Genomic DNA, 13,952 nt, shown 5'->3' with positions numbered 1-13,952 from the left:
AAGAACAGTTTAATCCGCACACGGAAGGACAAACAGCCTTGTTTTGTAAGGCATGTTCACCTTACACAGATTCTGAGAAAGGTTCATTAGGAGTAAGGATCTTCTTAAATATTAAAGGCTGAAGCACAGCAGCCAGAAACAAAAAGTAGGTCAACCAAATTTACACAGACCTCCCCTAGCTCAAATCCTCCTGTTGGAAACTGAGCGCTCTTATTTCCTGCAGAATAACCTGCTTTTTGAAATCTTTAATTACCAGCAGAGAGGAATTTTCTGCATGCTTTTGGTTCTTGGATGAAGTTTAAAGATCTAATTTTCTTCTTCCTTTGCAACTTGATCTCATTTAAAGGTGGCCTAATTTAGAATGTGACAGATTTTATGGTTTGTAACTGCAAAACTGTATTCTTTGATGTTTTTTTTTAGTTTTTTTTTGTTTTTTTTTTAGTGAATTTATCCGTTTTAATCTTCCTTTTGTAAGAAATACAGCTCTGTTTGGGTCATAATAAAATGCCCTCCGGCAAGTAAATACCACTGATGTTCATCCAGAATATAATAACCAGCATTCTGCAATGTAGACATATATTTGAATTTTGCACTTGGTATCAGGTCAATTCAGTTTGGATAAAGGTGATCTGAGTGAGCTGCTTTTATAGTGGGACAAAAAAAATCAATAATATATATTTAGGCAATAGATGCATGATCAATATAAATGAATGATATGTTTAATAAAATATTGCTGCTCAACTTTTCACTGCTGGCTAAAAGAAATGGTGGAATCAACTGGTTCACTCACACTTTGGTTACCTAGCAACTCAGTCATTCTTTGGTTACCTAGCAACAACCTGTTAAGTAACTTCCACAGCAGCAGTTTAAGGTTTTTCCACTGTGCCACATAACTGCTTAAAAAATCTATGAGGAGTGAAAACTGGATAAAAGAGGAAAGGTCACACCAACAGTTATCTGTATTTCAGACATTTAAGACAAAAAAGAATAAATAATTATCTGTTGAATGATATAAAACAAATGTATCATAAGTTTTTCAGCCCTAAGTGGGATTCATGTGTTTCAAGGAAAATAAGAGTCTAATCTGGAGCAATACAGTTATCCAACATTGTATTTTTACATTTAAGTTTTAGTTTTAGACGAGTAAATCTCATCCAAGTAGTAAAAATTAGCTTGAGACATTTGAAGTAATTACAGTACAAATGAGCTCAACTTCTCGTCATGCCACAAAAACAAATTTAAGTGGAATTTCATGATATTTCATCACGTGTTGAATAATTATAAAGTGGAAGATAAATTTGACTTCAACAGCTGTTAAAATTAAATAACATTTCTTACTTTATTGGCGGCCCTGAAAAGCTTTTTCTAATTACGATTTCATCAAAAATATGTGAATGTGAATTTGTTCGCACATTCATACTATAAAGCACACACGGTAACAGGAGCTCTCAGTTTTATTGACTCAGCTGTTGAGTGGCGTGACTGCGCTGTACTGAAAAGGGCAAAAGGTTGTATCAACAAAACACGAGCGGCGGGAACATGTTACTACGACCCGGTGTTGGGTTCTGGTGGAGCCGAGCCGCTCGTCCCAGAATCTCCAGCAGTTAACACGTCAGCTTTAAGCCTCGGCTGAAAATTGTTCACTTTTAAATTGTCTAATGTATTCAGCAACCTCAGACTGCACTGGAAATAAAACCGGGTAACGCTTGGTTTCTCCACCATTTTCTGATTTAGTAAATAAAAATTATAAATATATTATATATATTATATTTGTATAGATTTTTTGTATATATAAAAATTGATGCTGCTTAAGTTATCAAGGTAACATAAACTAGCTTGAATGATTAGTGTTTTTATGAGAAGCTGAAAATATTTTTTTCTGATTCCATACACACAAATTGAAATTTTGGAGGGCTGTTACAATGGAAAACAAACAAAAAAACAAAAACAATGCAATTTTTTGCGGTTAGATAGCATTGTGATTGTTTATTTTACGGTTACAAATGATGCATTTTCTTTACTGCACAAAAACATGTTTTATAAACAATCTTTTTCCATAAAGAAACATTTTTTACAAGAAAAAAACTCTATAATGAATTTACAAATGTAAAAAGTACAAACTACTGTTTCTGCCTATTTATTTATTTACGACAATTTTATGTCAAATCAACAAAGTTGAACTATAAATTGTTTTACAGTTTATGGATTTTTTTTGTGACATTTTTACTGTTTTTAACTGACAACCAAACCTGTTTGTCTCTCAAGATCCTATCAAACAAACATTTAAAATGTTTTAGCTTTGTTGTGCAGTGAAGAAATAAAATCATTTTCATAAGTCAAATGTTAGTTTGGTTGAAATGTTTTTCAGTGTAACTTCTTAAACAAGCAGAGGAAGACAAGAAGATGTCAGAGGAGATTAACGCAGCGCGTTCCTCCGAGGTTAGCCTTCAAATGTGAGTCGGCAGGAGAGACAAACAGAGACGGAGATGAAGAGAGCATTGTGATATTAATCAGCTTGTTTTCTAAATTATTAACAGTTGCGTTTGTTTGTTTTTTAATGTACTGCCACGGAACAAAAAAACTAAATTATAAAGCCTTTGGTTCTAAATAAAGTATGCTTTTAATATAACATTTATATCACAATATTAAAGCTTTAACTTTGCTAAGTTTCTCAGTTTAAAAACAACAGAGACACAGACAGCTAACAGACGCTAACAGAAGCTAATGGTGGCAACTAAAATGTAAACAGTTTTATGTGATTTATGTTAATATAATTTCTTTAAGGGTCCAGCAGAACCCCACAGTTGATTTGCAAAAGAAACTGTGTCTGAAACAATACAATTAAAAGCTAACGAAAGCTAATTGGTTAGATCTTAATGTGAAATATTTTAGTACTAATAATGACAATAACAAATACTGATTCATTCAGTAAACTGAATGGTTGGTTTATGGGAATTAAAACCATTTAAGTAACTAATAGCTCCTACAGTTATTTATGTAGTAACTCTTAGGTACACTAAAATACCTTCTGGTAACTAAGCTTTTATCACATCTTAACTTTAGTGTTACTTTGTAGTTAGCGTTCGCTATCTGTTTAAATATATACCACAGGTGAGCTTTGGAGAGTAAAAACTGGTTTTAAATTTTAGATACATGTTGAATTATTTGTATTTCAGTTTGGTATTGATATTTATAAGGTCACCAGAAACTGAGCACAATAATGTAAACACATTATCAAATATAGTTCTTAGAGAATATATTTCATCTACATTGAGTTTTGCTCTCCCTTCTGCTCTTTTCTCCCCTTTAAAAAAACATGAAATCAGATTAAAGTAGGACAGAGAAGCAGCGGAATAAAAACTGCTGAGAATGAGGATTTGCATTAAGCAGAAAGGAAGATATATTATCCATTTAACAGATACCTGGAAGACAGGGAAACAGATGACTGCTGAGTAAAGTTATTTAGGCCAAAGCATAAAGGCCGGACGATAATGAGAGAGAAGATAGATCTGCAGCTGCGGCTTATGTTTAGCGTTAGCATGTTAGCAGGGGGTCACAGTGGCTCCAGTAGTGTACTAACAGCCTCTTATAGAGAAAAGCAGGATCTCATGATGGTGGGTGAAGGAGGATGAATAGAGGAGAATCACAACATTTAGCAGCTCTCATTTTATCAGCCTTGAACTGAAGGAGTTTTCACACCTGATAGATTTGGTTCCATTGGGGAACAAAGTAGCTACATTTGTTCCATTTTTAGCTGCTGCAGTTTGCGTTCTCACTGCACTGTGCCAAACAAAATTAACTCTTAAAAAGCCTGTCCCCCTCCTCACATGTGGGGGCTCTGCACCAAGAACCATTGAAGAAAACACTGAACGCAGCTTTCTTCTTCACAAAATGTAAACAAAAATGGAGTGGCGTCAAATTTTAGCAGCTGTAGGATTTCTCTTGTCTTTGGCAAAGGACCACAAGCTCATTTTTGCGCCAACGCTAAACTCTAAACATTTGTTTTGGTTGTATTTACCCAGAATGGCCTGTGCTGTAGTCCACTTCCTGCTTTTGGGGCGGACATTGGTCCACTTGGCGTTCACATGGGCCGATCAACTGAACCAAAACCGAGGCTAATAGGCGGACTAGAGCTTTTCATCAAACGAACCGAACTTTCTAGACAAATTAGAGTTTGATTAAATTAAAATTTAAAAATAGTTTTTTGATCCCAAAGGGAATTTAAATGTTATTGTAATTCATATTAACTCAAATCCAAATTATTTTAGATTTTGATGGCTGTTGTAAGGAAGGATCTCCTGTAGCAGTCTGTATTACACTGAATTTGAATAAGCCTCTGACTGAAGACACTCGCATGAAGAGGACAGTCACATATAACTTTATACAAAAACATATCTTATAAAGTAAAAAAGTTCCATTAATGGGATTTTATCCCATTTTTTCCATCATTCTTTATGTTGGTTTTAGATATTTTTACCCAGAATGCCGTGTGCTGTAATCCACTTCCTGTTTTTGTTACTATCTGTTTTGTTACTATGCAGCACATTTCTCCACTTTGAGGTCAATAAAAACTTTTCTATGAATTAAAGTGACAGTAAAGTGAAATGTTTTATGGAACCATTTCAATTATCCGTTTTAATCTTACTAACATTGCTAAATCAGCGTTGTTAAAAATATTTAAAAGGTTTTTCTATGCTTCTCTTTGTATTTAAGTGATTTGCTGTGGTGCTTCTGGCACTGATTACCTCCTGTTATAAAGAGTAACTCTGCTGCTGAGTTGTTTACATTCTTGAGCGGCTGATCGAGCTTTTCAAAGCCGGTTAATGCCACCAATAAGACCCCAAATCCCCGTACGATTTGAGCAGAAGATGTTTGGGATGCAGGGCAGGAGCAGAATGGAGAGCAGGAATCCCTCAGTAAGCGCAATGACAGAGAGGGAAATAACGACGAGGACTCGGCTAAGAAAACCCAATAATGACTTTCACCGACTGCCGGCTCCCCTAGTTAAGCTGCATTAGCTTCCAACCTCTAGAAGACGCAAATAATTCATCATAAATAATCACAGAAAGTCAAGTTGTAAAACGTTCTGGATGGATTTTTGGCAGGAAAGTTGTGAAATTTGTGGGCGACCCAGTGGGTAGTTGTTTTGCAATCAGAAGGTTGTAGGTTCAATTCCAGCTTCCTCCTGTCAGTGTGTCACTTAATCACTATTTATTGTTCTTTTGTGACTTCATGAAAAACTCAATTATTATCATCTAATAATCCAAAAGCCATAAAAACTCTAAATTTATAACTAAAATTTCATATTTTGTAAATCTTTTGTTGATTTTTTTGTCACTATATGAATAAATTTACTTATTTCTATTTTTTTATGTCAATGTTCTGACGATTGTTAAAAAAATTTTATTTTATTTTTTTAAAATAAAGAAGTTCTCATGAGACTTTGCACTGTGTAACTGGCAGCCATATTGGCAGGCAGTTGCCATGGAGTTGCTATGACAACAATAAATAAGCTATAAGCTAAGAGCTAGCTCCCGTCTCCTTCCTAACTTATAAGCAAATTATAAATACATTGAAATTAATTCTGTTGCAATGTATTACTGTTTGCATCCTTCCTTCCTTCCTTCCTTCCTTTTTCCATTCCTTACTTCACTACTGTTCTCTTTCCTTCTTTCCATAACTCCTTCCTTCCTTTTTTGCTACCTTTTTCATTTCTTTTCTACCTTCCTTTGCTCTTTTCTTTATTCTTCCTCCTTCCCTCCCTCCTGCCATTTCTCTTTTTTTTTCTTGTTTCCTTCCTTGCTTCTTTCCTTGCTTCTTCTTTCCATAATTCCTTCCCTCCTTCCTTCTTTCCATTCTTCTTTCCTCCTTTACTCATTCTTCTCTTCCTATGTTCCTTCCTTTCTTTCCTATTTCCTTTCTTCCTTGCTTTATTCCTCCCTCCCTTCCATCTTCCAATCTTTCCTATTTTTTCCTCCCTACCTTCTTTCCTTCCTTCTTTCCTTCCTTTCCTGAAGTTTAAACATAACCCTCGTCAGTCCAGTGATATTATTAACGTAGATCTTTTTAATAGATGCTGAATGCTGCCGGAGTTAAGTCAGCTGTGGGCTTCGGTTTTCCTGGCAGTCATAAATTTATTCCTGATCTTCGTTCCTCTGGCTGCCAACCCAGATTTCTGCGATCCTGTAACTTTGATGTTCTTTATCCCATCAAAAGCTCATTTGTCTGGAGGCCGAGCCTTTCGGTGAAATTTAAAGCTCAATTATTCCTCATGATCTCTGTAAAAAAAAAGAGAAAAAACTCACTTATATTTATCTCAGCCTCGCTGTTTCTGTAAAGCTCGTCCGGATCGCGCACCGTTCGCTTGTTGAAATCCAATATTCCTTTTTGCCAGAAGCGATCCCTGCAGAAATGAAGGAGAGTTAGACGACTGTTTGTTAAAACTCTGGTTTCATGCACTGTTTGGATTTCTGTACCCAGAGATTTTGTCTTAAAGTGCAAACTCATCCAGTTTTAAAAAAGACCTTTACCAGGCACTAAAAATACTTAAAGGGAACCTACTATGCAAAATTTATGTTATGCACATTTTTGTTCTTGCATTTGGGTTTCTATTTCTACTGCTTCCAAAAACAATCCAAGCACTTTAAAAAACACTGGGCTGGTTTTTGGCAACAAGTTAATGTTTTTTAGTGTCTAGAAAATGACATGGGGAAAAAGGAGTGAATTTCCGCCAAAAAACTCTGGAAAAAATAAAATCTCGGAAATATTTTAGTTTGAAAAGTTAGTTACTTGAAAAAAAAACAAAATCTTTACATTGGTCTTTTAAATTTTTTGTTTGAAAATTCAAATTTGAGTTTAAATAAATTCCAAAATTTTGAGATAAATCTAAGAAATTTCTTAGTTTGAAAAGTGAAAATGTGCTAAAATAATTTGTGCTGAAATTTTTAGCTTGATCTTGGACATTTTCTAGAAAAAACTCAGAATTTTCTGAGTTTCAAAAGTTAGCTAAAACTTTCTCCTACAACTGTTTTTTTTTTCTTTCAAGAAAATTTCAAAGTTTTTTGGTGGAAATTTACTCCTTTTTTTTGTTTCCCATCTACACCATTGCTTCAACCAGCAGGCCCTGGCGCTCACCTAGCAACCCAAAAGCCCTCACTGTTACCTAGCAACCCCAGCCAAGCCCACTCCTGTTACCTAGCAACATAAGTTCCAGCAGTTTTGTATGGCTGGTTTTACCTGAAACAGTTCATTCTGAATGAATCAAAGTGAAATCTTGATATCGGAGATTGATTTGTTTTACAATCAAACAATACATGTCCTAGTTTGTAATGTGTCACCATGGCAACTCTTTGTTTTCCTACACAGATTCATTGGATTAATTAAAGTTTGGATTATTAAACAATACATTTTTTCACCTGAAGGTAGATTTAAATGGTTTACAAAGCTGGTAAACACCCAACCCTGTTGTAATACAAATTACAATAGGGTGCACTTTCTTTTTCCCCATGTCTACGTTTTATATAACTAAACTGATAAGTGCCCATAGGTATGTGTTTGAATGATTAGCTATTGATGGCAATAATTACTGGGGTCTCTTGAGGATTCAGTTCACAGGATGTTGCTCTTCAAACGGTTCACTGAGTCCCAACGTTTTAATGTGACTGTGCAAAATTAGCGCTGCTGGTGCTATATGATATGAAATAATGAGGATGTACTAATTAATTTGCATAATTGTTGTTTAATTGCAGAAGCCCAGAGCGATGAGGCTGCAGCAGCCCCTGCTGGTAAGAGTCTAAGTGGCACCTAATCTGAGCTCTCAAGGGAATCCACAGTAACCCAGCTTACACTGCAAAAACACAAAACCTTACCAAGTATACTGGTCTAGTTTCTACTGCAAATGTCTTACTGGACTTCAAATAAGACAAAACTAACTTGCAAGCAACTTTTCAGCAACATAGCAGCTTCTTTTAAATCAATAATTCCTTAATATTGATGAAAAATGACTGGTTCTACTGGCAGATTGTTCACTTGTATACATAAACATAACATGATGAAATTCAGATGTTTGGTTTTTAAATTTAAAATAAAGTACTGTTTTTGTTGATTAATGATCTAAATGTATGTATTTTATTTTCTATGGGTTCATTATCTGTCACGTTAGAGCTGGTGAAATGTAATAGACTTTGATTAGTTGGTTTATTAAAGATAAACCAATAATCAAAAAATAAAAACAGATAAGAAAAACTTCATACAGTAATGTAGTCTGCACAAATGTGTTTAAAGGCTTCTAAACTTAAAAACATCTAATAATTTACTTTGTTTTAAGTGAAATAATCTGCCAGTGGATTTACTTAATTATTGACTGAAAAAGTCAAAAAGTTTCTTGTAAGTAGGTTTTGAACGACCGTGTATTAGGGCGGTTATAGATGGAAAAATTAGTACATTTCTGCCAAAACCCCCCCCGCAAATTTTGAGATTATTATCAGAAATTGGCTTGAAAAATAAGTACAACATTTTCAACTTTTGAAACTCAAAATTTTAATCTTTTTTCTCAAAAATTTCTTAAACTCAGCTAAAATTTTCTGATTTCACTTTACAAACTCTGAAATTTCAAAGTATTTTTTTTTCTCAAAAATGTCTCAGATTCTCAGTTTTTGCCAAGAAATTTTCAAAACTTCAATCTCAGAAATTTCCAAGTTTTTACAACAAAAAAAAAAGCTAGAAATCTCTGAGGGTTTTTTTTTTTTACTTTTCACTTTACAAGCTGAGAAATGTCCATGTTTTGTCTTGAAAATTTCTGAGATTATTTTTAAAATATCATTTTTTTCTACCTTATTTTCAACTTTTCAAACTTAGGAATTTCCATGTTTTTCCTAGAAATTTTCTGAAATTAATCACAGTTTTTTGGCAGGTTCCTCTACTATTTTATCTGTAATGGCTCTAATACACTATTGCAGTTTTGTTTTAGTTCAAGTACCAAGTTATTTACACTAGAAATTAGACAAAAACATTTGGTAATATTGTATGTTTTTGTAGTTTAGCTCTTTTGCTTTATGCTCAGACTGACCTCTCCAGAATCATTTCTGATTAATGTTCTTGCTGTTCTTCCTTTCAGACAAAAAGGGTAAGAGAAACCCACCACATCCTTCGCAGTCGTTCCTATACTCATCATCATCATCATCATCCGGTGTTTCTTTCCGATCATTCAGAGAAGCCAGCGGAGGAGGACGGTAAGGCTGAGTGATGAAACAAACACAGAAGCTGTGATCTTCTGTGGGTGATGGGACTGAGCGTGGAGGTGCATGACTCCCACGGCGTCGCTGCTGGATGGAGCAGGAAGCCGTTTTACCGTCTCCGTGGTTTCATTGGCGCCGAGTTCTCACGTTTAGCTCCGCGATTTGAACCCAGCTGGTAGAATCCGGAGCCGTTTATTCACTCTGCATGGATCCATGGATGACTTTTGGTATTCCAGCTTTACGTCATGCGATGCAGATTATTTCCTCACATCTGTCCTTTATTGTAGTCGTCTACACTGAAAAACACAAATTTTTACCAATTATTTTTGGTTTATTTCTAGTGCAAATATCTTAATGCACTTGAAATAAGACAAAACTAACTTACAAGTCACTTTTCAGCAACGTATAAGAGCTTTTTTAAAGTCAATAATCCCTTAAGATTTATTTTTAAAAAGTTCCTGTTCCACTGGCAGATTATTTTACTTAAAATATGGAGAAATTGCGTTGTTATAAGTAAAATTATCTCATAACAGAACTATTACTTTTTTGTCAATGTTAAAGAATTATTTATTTAAAACAAGCTACTGAATATTCCTAAAAAATTACGTGAGTTAGTTTTGTACGATGAGGTATTAGTTATTAGAAATTTTAAAAAAGGAGTAAATTAATAACAAAAATTCAGAAATCTGTTAGAAAAAATCGAGTATTATTTCATCAATAGAAAGTAATTATTGACTTAAAAATAACTCTTATATTTAGCTAAAAAATTACCTGTAAGTTTTGTTTTATTTCAATTGTACTAAGATATTTGCACAAGAAATAAATCAAAAATACTTTTTGTTTAGTGTTTTTGCAGTGCAATAAAAAATATGTTAAAAATATTTTTGTTCAAGACAAAAATAATTTATAACATACCGATGGAAGAAAAGCTAATTTAATAAAAAATTTTAGATCCAGGTTGAAGTAAGGTTAAGAAAAATAAAAAATCTTTTGATTGAGGGACTATAAAAAAAGATTTGTTATATTTAGTTGAAAAGGAAAAATGTTTCTTTTGCGTTCCCTCTCAATATTTGTACTGCAATATTTGCTGATGTATTTTGTATACTGTCAAAAATGTCAATTTAAAATTTGAAATGTATACACATTGAAAAGCCTCAGTGAAAACATGTTTATTATTAATTGTTTGGTGCAAAAAACTGATTGGAAATCGATTTATTCTCTGTGTGAGGCTGAGATGAAGCTGCTCAAGAAAACTTTAAACCATTCAGAGAACCAACACCAAAAAGGCTCCACAAATCCGACTTTATTACCCCGTAAGAATAACTCAGAAATAGTAAAATGATAATAATAATAACTTACCTTCACAATCGTAAACAAACCGGGTTCACTGATCTCTCTTGTTGACCAGATGAAACCAAAATCCAGTTTTTCATCCAGAAACTCTCCAGGTGAGTCTGCTGTGAAACAAACAATGTTTTTTTAAAATGAGGTTTCAAACCTCTTGAATAAATAAACTCAAATTAAACCTTGGATCTCTCTAAATATTTCAGTGTGATCAGTTTTATTTCCAGGCTTTCCAGACATCTTTCCCAGCGGCGATTTAATTCTGTATCATAACTCGTTCGGCCTCAAACTCCTGGATTAAATCGAGCGGCTCAGATATTCCCACAGCCCCTGATGTTAAGCATGTTTGGTTGCGCTCCGCTGAGTGTGTCTGATTTCCTTCGCGCTGCCATCAGTTGTTGCTGCGCGTTTTTCCCAACATCCTGCAGATCGTGAGACGAAGCCGTTAGAGGAAAACAGGAGGAACCGGTGATTGTTCCTCACAATTTATGTCCCCAGCTGCATAAAAAAGCAAAAAAATCCAGACGTTTTCAGTGAAATTTATGACTGTGGATAAACTAAGTGTGAAATTGTTGAATATCGGTAGATGACCATAAAAAATTTATGTTCAATGTTTGTACAGCTGCATTTATCAAAGGGAATCATAATGAAGGAGATTATTTATTTTCCTTCTGTCCGGGAAATGTTAGAAGAGTCTCTGGAGATCTTTTGTTAAATCCAGACTTATGAGTATTAAATTCGCTCAGACTTGGTTCACTTTAATGTCGGCTCACATTCACATCAGCTTTGTTTGGTCCGTTTCAATCAAAGTCCAGTCCGGTTTGTTTGGGAAGTCCGGTTTGTCTGGGAAGGTGTGAATGTGCCGTCAACCCAAAAACTAAACCTCAGTTCAGTTTAAGTGAAACCTGGTGCAGTTTGAATGCTTATGTGAAAACCAAGCTGACCAGAAACCGTTCCCAAAGCAGGAAGTCGACTACTGCGCATGGCATTCTGGGTAAATACAACCAAAACAAACGCGCTAGTATGAGAAATGACTCGTAGTCTTTTACAAAGGAAAGAGAAATCCTACATTCGCCACTCCATTTTTTGTTTATTTTTGAACTCACCGTCACTTCAGAGGTTTTTCTGTCGTGTCCTTCTGTAGTTCTTGGTGCAGCGCCCCCACAGGCAAGGAGGGGAACTGGTTTTTCAAAGGGTTTTAATCGTTTGACACAGTGCAGTGTGAAAGTGAACTGCATCAGCTGAAAATGTAACAAACATTGCAGTTTTGGTCCCCAGTTTAACCGAGTTTACCGGACTATCAGATAACATCCAGGTCATTCACAGCAGCCGTGTTTAGTCCGTTTTAATTTAACTCTAGTTTGTTTGTCCAGAAAGTTCAGTTCAGCTGGTGGTGTTCGTAATAGAACACCTCGGTCTTAGTTTGGTTGAAATGAACTCTGGTCCAGTTTGAATGCATATGTGAACACCAAGCGAACCAGAGACTGCTCCAAAAGCTGGAAGCGGACGAGAGCGCAGGGCATTCTGGGTAAATACAACCAAAACAAACGTGCTAGCGGAACAAATGTCAACAAATCATACAACCGCTAAAATCTGACACACTCCACTTTTGTCTACATTTTGTGAAGAAGGAATTTGTGCTCAGTTTCTCCTTCAGAGGTTTTCATGTTTTTTCCTTCAGTGGTTTTTTGTGCGGCGCCCCCTACAGGTTTTTAAAAGGTTTTGGTTCGTTTGAGACACTACAATGTTAAATTGAACCTCAGCAGCTGAAAATATAACTCTTCAATCGAACCGAGTCCGTTGGTGTGAAAACATCCAGAAACGCAAAAGGAAGAAAGATGTTCCTGTGCGTCTGCAGCCAGTTATCATAATAAACTTTCCGCAGAGTGATTAAGTGTTTTTGCACGTGTGCAGTGATGAAGTGGAGCAGCCATTTAAACCAACACTGCAGCTCATTTTTAATGAGTTGTGGTCTTCGGGGGGCCAAGTTACGTTTATGCCCCACAAGACTCCTTTGTAAGCGATGATCATGAGCAGCAAACGAGACATTAGACCTGAACAAGCATGTCTGCCTGTACTCCCTGATGTAAAGCTCCCACCTTCTTCCTCTCTCACTCGAACCTGAATGCGTTCTGCTTCCTCACACAGCATAGATCAAAGAAATGGACTCCAGCGTTTGTGATGTAATGTTGGTGTTGGCTAAAGATGGTAAGGGGAGTCGAGCTCTTACCATGAATCTTCCTAAAGGGCCGCTTGTGCCAGAGTGTATTAATAAAACCCAATAACAAACTGGTAAAATATTTAGAAATAGCTATAAATTATAGAATATTGAACATCTTTTCACACTGATCACTTCTTCCAGGATTTTATGATTGCTTTGAGATTTATTTATTTATTGCAATCAAAATTATAGATTTTGTGGAGTTAATTTAGAAACAGTTGCGTTTATGTATGAGAGGAAATTTGAATTTTTCACAATACAACGTGACATCAGGTGAGGCTGAGGCAGCAGTAGGAGACATAAGAAACACTGCCACCTGCAGGTGGGAGGTAGCATCACTTAAAACGAATGTTTTTTGCAAAACATTTGTGTGAATAAATGATGATTTTGTGGAGTCAAAAAACTGGATGGACTAATTGATGTAATTTTCCACTAAATAGATAAAAACTGCTTTAATTAATTGACAGAATAAGATTTAAAAACCCAACAGTAATCTTGAAACTTCTATTTATGTGGCAACTAGGGGGTCGAATAAAAACTGAGTTTTGAGTTTGAGATGTTAATTACAGGTTTTACACTGCAAAAACACAAAACTGTAAAATCAAAGTGTTTTCTTTTGTCTGGTTTCTAGTGAAAATATCTCAGTACACTTAAAATAAGACAAAACTAACTTACAAGTAACATTTAAGCAAGATTCACTTAAGTTTGTTTTTAGTAATTAATTCTGTAATACAGATTAAAATAATTGACTTATTTCTCTTGTAACAAGAAATTTCTCCCAGTGGAAATATTTTTTTCCCTCAATATTTTGTCATTATTTACAAAAAATAAGCTCCTGTATTTTGCTGAAAAGTTACTTTTAAGTTAGTTTAATCTTATTTCAAGTGTACTGAGATATCTGCACAAAAAAGTTGAACAAAATTACTTGTTAAGATTTAGTGTTTTTGCAGTGAGTCGTGGTGAAAAGAAATGGCTCACGTCTGCCACACTGGAAGTGTTTTTGCATCTTCATATCCTGCATTTTAACATCTCTGCAGACCTCACACATCCTGGACACAAAATCTTTTTCAGGCTTGCATTGGAGAGTGAAATAAAAAACAGAAACATCCGTCACAGAGACATTTTCTTCCACCAGGCTGTCTGTCTGATGT

The 13,952-nt window shown here is 35.1% G+C and overlaps 1 protein-coding gene across 4 annotated transcripts in view; it reads left to right on the top strand.

Moving 5' to 3' along the window:
* Positions 1 to 13,952, top strand: part of mybpc2a (myosin binding protein Ca) — a 63,762-nt gene that overhangs the window by 11,659 nt on the left and 38,151 nt on the right. For 2 of the 4 annotated variants that reach the window (XM_044101431.1, XM_044101432.1), the window contains exons 2-4: positions 7,749 to 7,784; positions 9,116 to 9,124; positions 9,210 to 9,230. In XM_044101431.1, coding sequence (XP_043957366.1) covers positions 7,749 to 7,784; positions 9,116 to 9,124; positions 9,210 to 9,230 — 66 coding nt within the window. Of the gene's footprint in view, positions 1 to 7,748; positions 7,785 to 9,115; positions 9,231 to 13,952 lie in introns of all 4 variants that reach the window. The other 2 variants (XM_044101430.1, XM_044101433.1) reach the window with 2 other exon arrangements.

This window comes from Gambusia affinis, linkage group LG19 (assembly GCF_019740435.1).
Source record: "Gambusia affinis linkage group LG19, SWU_Gaff_1.0, whole genome shotgun sequence".
Classification (NCBI taxonomy): Eukaryota; Metazoa; Chordata; class Actinopteri; order Cyprinodontiformes; family Poeciliidae; genus Gambusia; species Gambusia affinis.
The sequence above is the reverse complement of the archived record's forward strand: the minus strand, read 5'-3'. Positions and strand labels throughout refer to the sequence as shown.